Source organism: Parasteatoda tepidariorum, chromosome 9 (genome assembly GCF_982258835.1).
Source record: "Parasteatoda tepidariorum strain Cologne lab strain chromosome 9, Ptep-v5.0, whole genome shotgun sequence".
NCBI lineage: Eukaryota > Metazoa > Arthropoda > Arachnida > Araneae > Theridiidae > Parasteatoda > Parasteatoda tepidariorum.
The window spans coordinates 52,158,198-52,174,258 of NC_141763.1; the positions used below are offsets into that span (position 1 = coordinate 52,158,198).

The 16,061-nt window shown below is 28.9% G+C and overlaps 1 protein-coding gene across 5 annotated transcripts in view; it reads right to left on the reverse strand.

The window, feature by feature from the left end:
- Positions 1 to 16,061, reverse strand: part of LOC107455859 (phosphatidylcholine:ceramide cholinephosphotransferase 1) — a 76,957-nt gene that overhangs the window by 11,355 nt on the left and 49,541 nt on the right. For all 5 annotated transcript variants that reach the window (XM_043045120.3, XM_043045116.3, XM_043045119.3 and 2 more), the window contains 3 exons: positions 7,247 to 7,827; positions 3,645 to 3,762; positions 227 to 383 (listed from right to left, as the gene is read on the reverse strand). In XM_043045120.3, the coding sequence (XP_042901054.1) occupies positions 227 to 383; positions 3,645 to 3,762; positions 7,247 to 7,719 (748 nt within the window). In that variant the 5' untranslated portion in view covers positions 7,720 to 7,827. The remainder of the gene's footprint in view (positions 1 to 226; positions 384 to 3,644; positions 3,763 to 7,246; positions 7,828 to 16,061) is intronic.

Here is a 16,061-nt window from a genome sequence, read left to right on the forward strand (position 1 = left end):
TAAAAACTATAAACGTTTCCAGTAATAGTCTCTCGTCAAAATTAAAATCAATGAAAATTACAGAAAATGTGTAACAAATTGATAAAATGATTTACAGAACTAAAATGTTTTGATACAATATATGATACCTATAAGTCATAAATCTAAAAGAACACACATTCTCAAGATCCATTGAAGACAAAATCAAGTTTATTAAAACATTGATATAAGAAATTGTAATACTTACACTCTCTAATTACTAAATAGGCCATTGTAAGGACAACTGTGTGACCACTATAAATGTAATCTCCACAAAACGTATGTTTGCCATTAATGGATAATCCAAACCCTGACATCATATATAGGACTCTAGTAACAATAAGGAGAGGGCTTGTAGAATTGGCCTGGAAAAAAAGATTGTTTAAAATTAATAGGTGCAAAAATATTAATTAACTGTTGCTGTTAAAGAATATCTGAATTAAAAAAGTAAGAACTATGAAAAAAAATTTACAATGATAAATTGTAAACATATCAAAATACTAAAATGTTTTATTAGACATTTTTATTAAAATTTATCATGGGAGATGAGAATAGGTCAGGATGGGCAAGCTTTAAAAATCAAAGAATTTTTTTTACTTCAAAAAAAAAAAAAAAAAAAAAAAAACTAGCATAGCTACTTTTTACTTATAATTTAAACTTAAATTGTTCGATTGCTTTTAAATATTTTCAGTTGTAAATAAAATTATTTCAAAAGAATTTCATGTTCAGAGTTACATGCAGATAATATTTTAACAGTTAGTACAGACCTAAAAAAAATTTAAGGTGGTTTATTTTGATAAATTTAAAAATGATTAAAAGCATCTAGACAAAATGATCTAAAGTTAAAACTGTATGAAAAAAAATATTTTAATGAAAAAATTGATTAAGTTTTTAAAAAATGACAGAAAAATAATACAAATATTTATATACCAAAGTTTTAAATCAACAAACAAAATATTTTTGTACAAGCAAAAGATGCCATAAGATACAACTACATTATGCTACAAAAAAGTAAAAGAAATAGTTCAATATATATCAGGGGTCCGTCTAGGTTTTTCTGAGAGGTACCTATTTTGTGAAAATTTTTAGACTTAATTTGTGAAAATTAAAAATTATATTAAAAAATCAACACAAAAAAATGGTAAAAATATGGATTTATTGTTTCTTACGAGACACAAAAATAAAATTTTAAGAAAAAGTACTTTGTGAATCTACCATTTTTCCTAAAGTTGAATTTGTGAAGGTACTGCTAAATGATAGTAAATTTAGCTTGGACAGACCCCTGTATTTATATATATTGTATTTATGTATTTTACAACACAAATATTTTTAGTAGGATGAATTGGCTAAGAAAGATTACATTTAGAAGTTTAAGAGGATTTCATTCCATCTTATTTTTCATTGTCATTAAAAGGAAGTAAGTGATTACCGTTAATTGGAAAAAACATGAATACATGGAAATATTTCAGAAATTTGATTTAAATATCTAACATTAATAGAAACTAAATGGTTTTGTTCTAATAAAATAATGGTTCTTAATTACTTACATTTTATCATTTAATTTTAAAACTCAGTAAAAATAATGAAATTATGCTTTAGAAATGAGTAGACGATAATATTAAGATTTTAGTTGGCAACATATCAAATATTTAATTTAATATATAGCAAACTAAAAATTTTTAGTATGTGTTCTTTTTACAATGCGGCAAAAGTTTAACCAAAAAATATGGTGTTAAGGCAATTAAATTACATATTATAAGATTCTAGACAGATAAATCAATCTCTTCCTTACAGGGTTGGGTTTTTGACGTCAAAAAGTGGTTTTTGACATGACAAGGGTATAATACTGGTTTAAACCGTCAAAAACCCGTCAAAAATGTCAAAAACTAAAGTTTGCCAAGAAAATATATAAACTTCAAAACTACCAACAGTTGCCATGCATTAAATTGAAATTTAATTATACTATAGGTAATCAGCAGGTTTTAAAATATTTTTTATATAAAATTAAGGTAAAATAACAGATTTAAAATCTCAGAAATTTATATTCAAATGCATGTGCAGAAACATTTTGCACAAATTTTTTTTAAATATTTATATTTTGAAAAAAAAAATTTTTTTTTTTGATACTTAAGAAAATTAAAAGTTTATTACTATGCATTTTTGACATATAAAGAACATATAACTAATATTTATAAGGAACTTACAAGTTACGTTGTATAAATACAAACTTGATACAAGTGTATGAAAAAAAAATTTAATGTTATACCGAATTTATTTGTTATCCAGTATGTTAATTTGAATTTAAAAGTAGTTATATTGGGAATAATGATAAATATAATTCATATTGTTTATTATATTTATTTATAATTATTACACTTATCATTTTAGAACAATTTTTACCTCTTAATTTTTTCCCCCCACTTGTATTAAGAATACAAATAATGCATATCTTGAAAGCAAGAAGTAATTATTCAACAGCTGAATATTTAGATATTCAACAAAACTATGTATATAGTATTCAGCAAAATGAAATTCACAAGTATTTGGATAAACTAAATTTTCAGCATAGTAAATGAATAGGCTGAATATACTGTAAATCGACACTAACTACTCTGTGTATTTAACAGAAAGCACTTAAATTTGTATTGTCTTATGTTAAAAAGATTATTAAGAAGATTTAAAAGAATATTAAAAAGATTTTTCTTTAAAAAATGTCTAATGTACAAAACTGCTAATGTTTATCTTTAAAAATGTCTAATTTTTAGTATAATCTATACTATACACTAAATTTGGTTATAAATAAATTTCTTAATAATATCACTGCAGATTTTCAATAACACATGAAAATGAATACATAATATTACAAAAGATGTGAGCTTTCAAAAGTACAAGATTTTGGTTACTATTCAAAATATAAGTGTTTCTTCAAAATTTTAAATTTATTTTTTCTAGAACATATTTAGAAACACTATCCTTTATAAAAAATATATAAATTTTATGTATTAATTAAATTTCACATATGAATATAGGTTTTTGACATTTTCGACATTTTTGACAGTGAGGTTTTTGACGTGACGGTTTAAACCATGGTTTAAACTGTCAAAAACTGTCACATGTCAAAAACCTGCCAACCCTGCTTCCTTAGATATACGCGAAAATTAAAGACTATATCGAAGTATATTATCATTATTATAAAAAAAGATGTTCTTAATTTGAAATTACATAATAGCAAAACAAAACTTTCAGGTTCAAGGGGAAAAAATTCAAACAGAGGTAACGAGATGGGAACACAAGGTAATGAATTCCAACTGAGTGAAAAAATATAAAGAAAATAAAGAGGAAAAAAGTGGTAATATCATAAAATGTGAAATAGATGCTTATACGAATAAGATAGATCTAAAAAGAGTTTTATAAATAACAAGAGAAAAGGTAAGAAAAAAGCAGCAAAAAATGTAGTTCTAGACAAACAAACAAAAAATACTAAAATTTTTTCTAAAGATAAAACAAAAAACCAGTTTTAAGTTTTTTTAACAACGCTCATTTTTTATGACAGTTACCTCATTTAATAATATAAATGTTAATTATTTTTAAAACAATAGTAAAATTATAAAAGTAAAAATACTAACTTTAGGAGAGCAATAATATGTAGTGCTCGCCACTGGAACTTGCGTTACGAACATTGTAATACTGCGCATGAAGTAAAGAAGGCCTATGATTACAAAACACCTTCGCAAAATGATAAACCTAAAATATGAAAGTAGAAAAATTAAAAAAATTAAGTGAATTCTGTCATTTCATTTTTAGCAATACCCCTTATGTAACACAAAAATAATGAAAGACCTTAAAAGATTTATGTAAATTTATTACAATGCAGTTAAATTACACACATTTCAATAAAAATTTTCATCATTAAGATGGCACTTTCTTATATCATATTTATTCTTAAACTATACTAATTTTCAAAGAAGAATTTAAACAAAAAATTAATAAAAGGTCAGTTTTCAAATATTTTTTGAAACACATTTCATTAGTAACTAAGATTTTAGACAAGATCTAAAATATACTTGTCAACTTCACCCATTTAGGGCAGAAAATTAATTTTTCTAAATTATATTTAATATAAGTACTTGGAGAGTTAGTAAGCAGCAGCAAACTCCATTAATAAAAAATAATAATAATATTCTATTGAATTTCAACATTTAAGACTGTATTGAATTTTTAACAAAAATATATGTTAATTTTTGCCAAGTGGCTCAAGTATTACGCTATCTACACCAAGCAGTAGATTAAAACTTTTTATGCATATACAGTGCACGCAGTTTAATGTATTTACATCAGTCCCTAAAGCTTTTGATTCCAACAAACATCAGAGACCTCTAACAGAACTACTATAGAACTACTTTGCATAAAAATGAGAGATTTTCATGGCAAGTATAAACATATAATAAGTTTCATTAAAGAATATTTACATAAATTTATAAAATTTTGAATTAAATCCTTAAGTGAAACTATTCCACATTCAATGTCAGTTTAAAGATACACAAATTTATAAAGCCACTTGTCCTCAACGATTTTATTGAGCAAAAATTAAAAAATACCTACACTATCTAACAATTTAGACAGAAAACTAAACAATGAAAGCATTTATTTTTTCAAAAGAAATACTAACTGCCATACACAGACAAAACCCATGCCCCCAACCCTCTTTTGCCTTCCCAGAGAAATGAGAATTAATTAGTAATTTAAGTGACAGTGTAAAAGAACCTGGTAATATTTCTATAAGACACCTGAGAATCTAAGATTTCTCAGAAAACAGAATCAAAATAGTGTGACTGGGCTCACGATGTAGATCCTGCTAGCTGAAGAAATGATGCTGCTTATATTAAATAAATAATGGTGTTCTTGTGAATTAAATACCTGCTAGCAAGGTCATGATGGGAGTGAATATTGATTAGCTGTTGAAATGTGACATTCGTTTATGTTAGCAACTGCTCTTTCCATTTTATTTGGAGTTAACTCACTGCGTCAAATATGAATTCTCTTAAGTGACACATTCTATATTCTTTCACAAAGAAAGATTTGGTTTATCTCTTACTTAACACATAGACAGGCATGAAGCCATGAAAACACAAACTAAATATGCAACGAAGTTGTCAGGTACTTAAAACTAAAGTAATCATACTTACAATGAAATACATTAACAAATAATAAAAACTGTGTTGAATAAAAAATGTAGATAAGAAAGAATTAGTATATCTTAACAAAATTAATATGCTGTATTTAACATTCTAACTTATGTGAGCAAACTTAGCCAGCAATGTCTAGATCAGTGATTCTCAACCTTTTTTTTGTTGCGGCACACTTTTAACGATTTCGAAATTTGACGGCACACAATGAAAAAAATTAGATTAAAAGTTGTTTAATTACCTATTTTACACTGTGTTAAATGGTTTGTGATAATAATTTTGAATGTGAAATAAAATAATATGTACTACAAAAGCACATTTATTAAGGGATTAATTATTTCTTTCGACCAATTTTTTATTAGTTAGTAACAGTTATTTATTTTTTTGCTAGTTATTAATTGTTAGCTTGTTTTCTATAGTTTTTAACAAGAAATCTCAAAAAAATAACAGTTAAGTAGTTTTTTGCTAATTATTAATTGTTAGCTTAATTTTTGTTAGTTATCCTTTGTTAATTTGTTTATTAATTGCATAGCTTACTTCAATGATTAGCTCTTACAACATTTTTTAAAATTGTGTGTCATATACAATTTAAACACACAAAAGTGCCGCGGCACAGTGGTTGAGAATCACTGATCTAGATTATTAATACACCATCTTACCAGCTGGCACTTTGAGGTTATAGGTCAGGCAGTTGTGTATCAGTAGTAATAGTAATCAGTAGTGTAATCAGTAGTAATAGTAATCAGTAGTGTATAGTAGGGCAATAAAGTGTCCCATTTGATGATATTAAGCAGTTGATTCCACTTAAGAAGCCATCCACAAATGACACACTTAGCAAGGAGGGAAGGGATTTGAAAAATTGTCACAGCTTATAACAAGGGGGTTGAAGGGTTAAGAAGACAACACACATTTCTATATTTTTTCCTATTTTTCATCATAAGTTCTTCAAAATAAATTTGTTGTCATGCTAACAAACGCCAAAAGTAAAAAAATAAAATCTGAAAATTTGATCTAAAACAAGTGTTTTGCATCAGAGCTTCTAGTATTTGTGATATTTAAAATGACACATAAAAATTACATAATGTGAAGATTTAAAGGTAGGTTGAGATAATTTAAAGTGTGAGACTTAATGAAAAAGGGTGTAGAGGGTCAAAAATATTGAAAGGAGTGTCATAGCATTTATGTTCAGCCCTTAACGGGGAATTTACAAACCTGCAGGCACCCTAAATAATACTAATTGGTCCATTTATACATCACTACAACAAACTTATACAAACTTTCAAACAAATAATAAACAAAATAAATAACTGGAATACCAAGACAAAAATAAACCTGAATTATATCTGTGCATCATAATATTTCATCATAAATTTATATAAAAAAAATAACATTAGTAATAAAATCTGCTAACTTAGTTTGATTAAAACAAATAATTTTTATACTCTTAGTATATCGTATCATTAATTATTATTTTTTTAAACAAACAATACCATAAAAAATTATATCTGAATAATCACAAACCTATGTTTGTGCATGATTATTACCAAGATAGTTAACCACATGGATATTATAACTTCGGACACATGTAAAGCTTTTTAACAGCTGGGAACACATAAAAAATATATCTAGATTATTTAGTCCATTTAGTCATTCTCTTGAGCACTATGGCCAATGCAGCCTAAGTCCAGGCCAAGGTTTAAAAGTCAGAAGGTTTTCCACTTCTCTGGTGGAAATCTTAGTTCATTTCTAATTGATTTTAATGGAACCTATGTTAAGATTCTGGATGAAAATAATAACTAAACACTAAAATAAAAATAAATCTGACTAATAATCATAGCCATTATAATATTTCATCATAAATTTATGAAGAAAAAAATCACTGGCAACAAAATCTGCTATCTTATTTAGGTGAAAAGGATAATAAAACACACTATTAAAATTTTTTAGTAATAAAGTGTAGCATTCATTTTTTTTTCTTCCAAGCAAGCAATACCATAAAACAAGAGACTATGTCAAAAAATTATATCAGAATAATTACAAACCTATGTTTGTGCATGATTATCACCAAGATAGTTAACCACACGGATATTATAATTATAACTTCAGACACATCTAAAGCTTTTTCAACAGCTGGGAACACATCAAAAAATATATCTGGAAGGGGTTTATATTTAGTCCGATCAGGCATTCTCTCGTGCACTATGGCCAATACAGTCAAAGTCCAGGCCATGTTAAAGGCCAAGAATATAAAACCCAGAAATGTTTTCCACTTCTCTGGAGGAAATCTTGGTTCATCTCTCTCTGGAGGAGGGAGATTGATTTTAACAGAACCATCCTGGGATCCGTGGATATCACCGTTCTTTTCCCTGCGACTGAGTCCATTATGCAGGCTCTCTACGTGGATGTGCAGGTCTGTTACAGGATCCCGATGGTCCTTGTTCTCCCAACTCAATCCCTTGCCCATGTTATTATTGAGAAGAAGGGGTTGCTCTTCCGCACTGGTGTTGGAAGACATTGCTATCCCAGCCTGAGAATCCGGCTTATCACAGGCCTCCTTGGAGGGTTGTTGCTCAGCAGTGGAATCAATGCTGAGGGTTTTAGTGGAGCCATCTCATGTGAGCAACTGCAAAAAACAAAAGATTAGAAAACTGCATATTGGTTCAGGCTTTTTGTCAGATTACAAATAAGCAGACAGAAATCATTGAAATTTAAATATAATCAGCCTTTTCAACTTAATTTCAGAAATGAAATTCTCCAACTTTTCCAGGTTTGTTGTTATCAGGAAGATAAGTAACTTTCCACGTTTATTGTAACCAGGTAGATTGGTAGTTTTTCTGATTTGTTATAACCAGGAAAATAGCCGTTTTCCAAGTTTGTTGCTTTAAAAAGAAATACACCTTGGCAATTTCCCAATTTTTCCAACTATAAAATTCACTGACAGTACTAGGATTTTCAAATTTCCCCGAACCTGGTGGAAAGCTAAGTCTAATCTGATGCAATTTAATAATTTACTTTGGAGGTTCCATCAGTGTGATATTCAGAAATTTTTCTGGTTTGTTATAACCAGGAAAATTAGCCGTTTTCTAAGTCTGTTGCTTAAACAAAAAAAACCACCTTGGCAATTTTCCGCTTTTTCCTCCTAGTAATTAAAATCTTGAAATTAATTTTAAAAAAAAAGATTAGATAGCAGTACAAACTGGAAATAAATACGTGTCTATACTAATGAAGTTTATGAATTTAATATTATTTTTATAATTCTAAATCTCAGTTCTGGTTTATTATAAAAAATATTCTAATTGGCACTGTGTTGGACAAGTTTATCTAGAATTAAGTTTTTTCCCTTTATTTTAAATAGTTTTCTGGGGTTGCAAAATTTACCCTAATATCGCTGGGAATCAATATCTAAACAATTAAATGCTATTAGTTACGATTTTCATTAAATGAAAGTATGATTTATAAACTTAAAGATTGAGATCATGTTCACGTTTTAAATTCACAAGAAAATTCTCTCTAAAACAATAAAGATTAAAAGAAGAAAAAAAAACGTCTTAAAAGAGGAAACTTGGATACAACAAAGCGGCCAACAAACCCACCTTCAATAAACACTACAACACCGTCAGGTGGTCGCTATTTTGGTTTTCAACAACAGAACGCCTTTAGATACAGAAATAGCTTTGGCTCTAAGAACAAGCTAAAAGGTCGCCAGTTTCTTTCTATTTCATGTCATTCCCTAATGCCTCTTTTTTACGAAAAACGACACTCTAACCTAAAAGACCATATCGCTTCACGGATTGTTTCGGAATACACGTAATTAGAAGCAAAAACAGAAACGCACGAGTTCACATGCAACAGTGCTTTCTTGGCATATGTAACAGGTCCCAACTAAAAAGTCAGCCAAAGCCAAGCGAGGCGGCATCGCATTACGCAGAATGAATTAGAGCTAATCGTAGGTATGAAAGACATTAGATTTATTTATTCAGAGGATCAAATTGAAGTAGAGCGATTCTCTTTCCATTTAAAAAGTTCTGATGGCCAACTCTAATTAAACATACTATTCAGTCATGTGTTTAAAAACTCCCAGATAAAATTAGTAAGGTGAGAAGTTCATAGTAATAAATAATAAAAATGTTATTTGGTGTTTTTGTAAGATATTGCAGGAAAAAAAAATATCGCAATTTTTTTATTTATTTATTTTTTTTAAATCTGTTTTCAGAAACTCTATTTTAACGTTTTAAATTCTATTTAGCAATCGAAAGAAAATAATTGTCATACAACTTTTCTCGATCACACAATAGTATAAGTTTTAAACCTGTAAGTACTGAAGTTTCACCGATATAAATTATAACCCAATGAACTTTAATCCCAGTCAAGACGAATCATACATTTATAAACGCTCTCTCATTTATTTAAGGTGAGAAATATTATCAAAAATTGATAAAACTGTAAAGTGAAAAATAATTATAAAGAAACTATGAATAAAAAAGGAAGTGAGGGGGAAAAAAATTATGTGAAACATTTCGAAATAAACTAATTTGCCTTCAACTTTTGTTGTTTATTTTAAACGCGAATACGGTTGAACTTTTCAATGTCTCGAGGTGAGATTAATAGACTTGAAATTGTACCGAAAAAGACATTGACATCTCACTAATTGAGAAGAAATAGTGGATTGATATGATTGTTTTAAAGAACAAGGTTCTTAACTGAAAGAATGCGTCACTTCCCTCCTCAACATTTCGTCACTAACTTGACATCTCAAGGATGATTTCTTTTAGCGTCTTTCTTAGAGAAGCGGAACAATTCTCTCAACCCATTTTTTATTTAATACGCCAGAAAACACAACAGGGAAGAAAAAGAAAATCTACTCGGCGTGAATTGTAAGATTTAATAAAGCATGTTACTCGGGTATTAAATATTTATACTTGTATTTACAACAAAAAATAAAATTGTATTATTGTATAAAAATTCTGAGAGAAAATTAACGAAACGAAACTATTTTGAACTCTTAGATCCTATATCAGTGGTTCCCAAATAGTGTTCCGCGAAACCCCAGGCCACCGGTGGGTCAATATTGTTCCGAAAGCAACTCCAGATATGATTTTTAAATCCTTTAATTATATCTATCCATTATTTATTAAATATTTTGGGCTTTTCTTTGAAATTATTTATGAAATGTACCATCAAAAATAAAAGAAAATTTTTAAAAAAAATCAAATAGCAATATATTTAATAAGTTATGAAAAATTTATAACAATTGGCATTAGTACAGCATTTTTCGAATTTTTAATTCAAAATAAAGTCACCAATTGGGTATAATATAAAAAAAACACAACTACTTTCACTTAGTAGGAATAACATTTACCATGACGCAATGCTAAATTCTATGCCACTATCCACATAAATCAATTATTAATCAAAAATCGAATATCAATTACTTTTCTTTATAATGCAATAAAATCTGGCGAGCAGCTATTTAAACGATCAAACACTTAGTTTGTTTATTTGTGGCTTGAAGTTAGGCTCGCAGAAAATGCCGTTCATGGGTTAAATTTAGTAGGAATAACACAACCTGTGACGTAGGCTATAGTATACCCAATTCAAAAATAAGCAAATATTTTTCTAATAAAAATTTTAAGGCTGATTTTCGAAGGCTTTGTCGTAATATGAAATTATGCTTTTTTTATAACTGTTACTCATGACTGTTAGGTAAAGTTTAGCCTATTTAAAGCTTATTTTGAATGTCTACGCTTATTTTGAATATGGCCCAAAACGTCAATATAGAGAAAAGTCACAGTTTTGTGAAAATGAAAAGCATTTGAGTTCTAATTTTATAATATTTAAAAACTTACTCCATGCTGCATTACCTGGGTTCATAAAAGTTTGCAAAAACAGAGAATAAGGCAGTGATTTGGATAATTTTCATCTAGGTGGGAAAATGACGCCAAATTGGCGAGTTTTAAAAAGTTTAATAACTTTTTAAATATTTAAGTTATTTGTCTATTCTAAAGCCCAGAGAGTTCTTCACGACAAGAATGAATGAATAAATATATATATATATTAGTTAAAAATCATCGCATTGCTTCAAGAGTAAGGCATTTAAACTAAGGCCTTTTCATTTTTCTTGGCGACAGAGTCTCGAAAAACTGCGTTAAGCAATTATAACAGTTCGTTTTTATTTAAACAAAAACTTCAGCTTATTTTACTTATTTTTAGCTTATGCATATATCAAAAACAGATTCAGAACTGGACTAGTTGCTGCTCCAGACCAGTAAATTCAACTCTTAGCCATAAAACCTATTTTTAGGACAATTATTGTAAAATAATGAAACCATTTCGTTCTTCACATTAAATAACTGCAACCTAAATAGTAGACTTTCTTTGGGTTTTTTTTTCTGTTCATAATTTTTGGCAAACTTAAATTAAAAACTCAGGGTTCCACATAGATTTCTGGTTTAATAGTCGAAAAAAATTGGGAACCGCTGCCCTACATAATCCATTTAAAAAAGATAAAGCGGACGAACTCAGTCACAAAAACTATAAACAAGATAGCAGAATACATAACATAAGTATACTGAATATGTAGAAGTAATCCAATGATAAGTATACTGAATAACGAAGAAGCATGCAGATCATAAATAATCTAAATAAGAAGTATACAAAGTAAACAAATCATAACATCGAAACAAAATGAGGATCATTTAAATATTAGTTAAATGATAAAATAATTTTAGCGTGTTTATTTGTACAAAAAACGGAAGTCAAGCAATTTCTGGAATTGCAACAGAAAGGAAGAAAGAAAAAAATACAATTTCTGGAATTGCAACAGTAAGGAAGAAAGAAAAAATCCAATCTTTAGACATCATCAATACAATGGCATGCAAAACTGAATACTACCAGCTAAGTAATGGCACATTTTCTAATAATTCTGATGATAATGTCACAAATCTCAAGTACAATCCGACAGCAATAAATAGAACTATTGTAAACATAGGTGATTATTAAAACGCCGAGTGAGGAAAAAATAAGAAGTTGAGAAATAGGCATGCGGGGCACGTAATCACAGCTATCACAACAATTTCTTAAACGACTCATTGTTTAAAATCCTGTTTTCTTGAAACGCTCATTTTCATGTAAAACAAGGTTGTTGAATTTTTAAAGCGATCACGCGAATGATATACGAAACACTCGAAAATGTTTTCCGTAACAATATAGAATAAAATCTTTCGTGGTTTATTTATATGAGAATAAATTGCACCATAAAAATTAGGAGTGATGTATAATGTAAGTGATTACAAATAATCATAATTTACGATTACAATTGCAATTATAACTACAAGCAAATAGATGTGATTAAAATAGTAATTTTGATTACAAATAATCATAATTTACAAATGCAATTGTAATCTTTATTATAAATACAGAAAATCTTAATTTACCATGAAAAGCAATCGTAATTTACAATTACAACTGTAATTATGATTACAATTAAAAACGCTAACAGTAAACTTTATTACGACGAAATCGAAAATATGTCACACTATATCCCACCCTGGTACACAGTTTGCCACCGTAAGATTCGTTAATATTCGATTTCTGGCATTATTTACCTGGAAAATGCGCATTTAAAACTTAAGCACTCGATATTAGAGAAAAACAGTCTTGATTACAACGTAATCAATTACCTTAAGTCCCACTCTGGTGAACAATCTGTCACCGTAAGTTTCATAAACATGCGTTTCCTTGCATTATTTTCCTGGCCAATGCACCTACCTTAAACTCTCGCAGCGCTCGAGTGCCATTTGCAAACAACTGAAAGTTACAACGCCCGAGTGCTTTCAAAAATAGGTAAATAAAAAAAATTTATAAGTTTAGATAAAAGCAGGAATAACAGTTATCCTCAACTCAATATAAAAATTTATTTCAGAAGAAAGTAATTTAATATGCTCTTCACCCAGCAATTTTATCACCTTTCTCAGTGATCCAAACTTCCAAAAACGATAGTAAAAAGAGGAAAGTTAAAAGCTTAATATTCTATTCCAGACGACGACGTCAGGTCCAGAAAATGTCATAAAAATAACCCACCATCATCCGTTGTCCACAACGATCGATGAAAAACATGAATATTGATGAAGGGGCAAAACTTTAAGTAATAACCAAGCTGGGCGGAAGATAATGGACTATGGATTTCAAAGATCCAAGGTTCGCTCTCCAGCAAGTAGGACAGCGTGTTGGACTTCAATTCGAAGCACACCCAAAATTTCGTGCGTAATGCCAAATGACACGAGGAGTGAGTCAGTTGTCATGACGACATTACCGCTCCACAACGCCCAATCCCCCGAGATAAAACCAGAGATGGGATTTTTTCTTCTTTCTTAGCTCTTGTCTGTCTTCCGAGACGTCAGTTTTCTTTCTTATTGATCGGAAGAGAACGAAAAAAAAAAATCTCGTCATCCCCCCCCCCAAAGCCTATTTTAGTCGAGAATCAGGAATGGATTATAATCTGACCATCCCCCCAGATAGCCCGGAAAAGGGGCGACCGCCACAAAGTCTGTGAATTTAATGATCCAGGGCTTTGGTAGCCAAGGCATATAAAGGCTCTGCATTTCATTTGTGCAATACTGCGTAAACGAATGGGAGAAAATGCGAAATATAGGGATTAATAGAGCTTCAGGGGAGAAAATATCTTTCGATTCACCATGCACATGCACATACATATGACAAATATTTTTTAATAAATATTTTAGTCGTTCTGCGCTCCCTTAGGGGGGAGAGGGCTCTCTATTTTTTAGAATGGGAAGAGGCCGTAAATGAATAATATTCACAAACCACAATGTGAGAAAATACATTTCCCTCTTCCGTGGAATTTTAATACAACATATGATAAAAAAAATTTAAAAAATTTCACAAAGTGAATATTTATATACAGTTGAGGGATAAAATAACTACTCCCAGTTGTACGGATGGGAACGAGGGCTATAACTAGAGGCTGTTACATTGTGAATGCACAAAAATATCATAAATATTTAATCATAACTAAAAACTATACTAGTTCTAGAACTGCCTTATAAAATACTAGAATGGACTTACAAAATACTAGTTTGATTAAGGCATTGCACACTTTAAACAAATACACACTTTACCACAACCACAATTAAAAATAAGATAATTAACATAATTAATAATGCAACTTTATGCCTATTACATATTCTCAAAAATATTATTTTTTAGATGAAAAAAATCATTAAAAATAATACGTTAACGTACGTAAGCAGACATTTTTAATAGATAACATAAGTGAAAACTACTACAAAAACCACATTTACTAAATCAAATGGCTAAATTTCGATCGTTATAATGGAATGAACAGTTCAATGCGGATGTTCTAATTATCGGCCATTAAAATAACATTAAATTTATGTAATAGTAAACGGGACTTCAGGTATCGGTCGTTGTAATGAAAAGGTCGCTGTAATGGAATCGAACTAACGAGAGCAGGCTGTATTTTTCAAGCAAACCAATAATTTAAATTGCTATATATATTAAAATATTATGCATTTTAATCATTATAGTTAGGACATTTAATCATTTTATCATTATTGTAAGGACATTTAATCATTATAATTAGGACATTTAATCATTATTGTAAGGACATTTAATCATTATTATTATGACAATAGACATTTAACCATTATTGTTCAGATGTTCTCCCAGTCAAAGCTTTGTTCTATTTTTATGAATTCAAACTGTTGAATATCATAGATTACATGAAGACGAATAATATCAATAAAGTAAATACCCGGAACATACATTCCGTGTGTATATTTACGTAAGCTTTCTAATATCGAACGCGGACAGTCGAAATCGATCCCTCGAATCATACATCATTTCATCATCAATTTCCAAGTGATGAAGCGATTCACGTCATGACGTAAATATCTATTCACCCTACTCAAGCATTAGCCATGTGCATGCAATTCGAAATGATATCTCAGCTACAAGAAGTTGACGTGTTAAAAACTTAATTTAAATCTTGCGCAACCATGACCGTAAGAGCTTATCTTTCTTCACAGATAACATGCTTGAAGAAGTCTTTATTTTTATTTATTTATTTAATGGAACATAGTAATGCAAAAGGCGGATTGTTACATTCAAAACACTTAAAGCACTCTTTTTAAACATGTTTTTGCATTAAAAAAATTAAAACATTGGTTCAAAAAAATTCATGAAGAAATGTTTTTCTGTTGGGTTAAAAAAAAATCGGTGCAACGTTTCGTTTACAACATTTTGTTTCAAAACACTCGCTTTTAGCACTTTTAAATGTTAATAGTTTATAGCTTTAGCTACAAATACGACAAAAAAATTTCATACAGAAATCTGCTGCTAAGTTAGAAACTATAAAAGAAAATTGCAAAAGAATCGCTTGGTTTATTTTTTTTTTCTAATTATTAGTAATCTACAATTTATTATTTAGAGCATAAAATAAATGTTAAACCAAAGATAAATTTTATAAGTATTACACTTTTTTCTCAACAACTAAATAAATTGTATTTTTAAATAATTTCTTTCACATTCACAATATAATTTGCATGGAAAATATATAACAAACGTGAGCATTAAAAATATTTTAAACGGGAAAAAACATTTTTTTTTGTTCCTCTTAAAAAAAGATTTTTACTAACTCCGTGCAAAAAATAGATTTATCAAGTTGAAAAAAAAGGGAGGAATAATGGCAAAAATATTAACAATGAACGAATGGAAACAATAAATATTTATGGGTTTAAAAATAGAATTTAGAGCACAGTACAAAGAAAGACCATTAAAAATTTACAAACAGTTGCTACTTTGCTTACATACAATTAT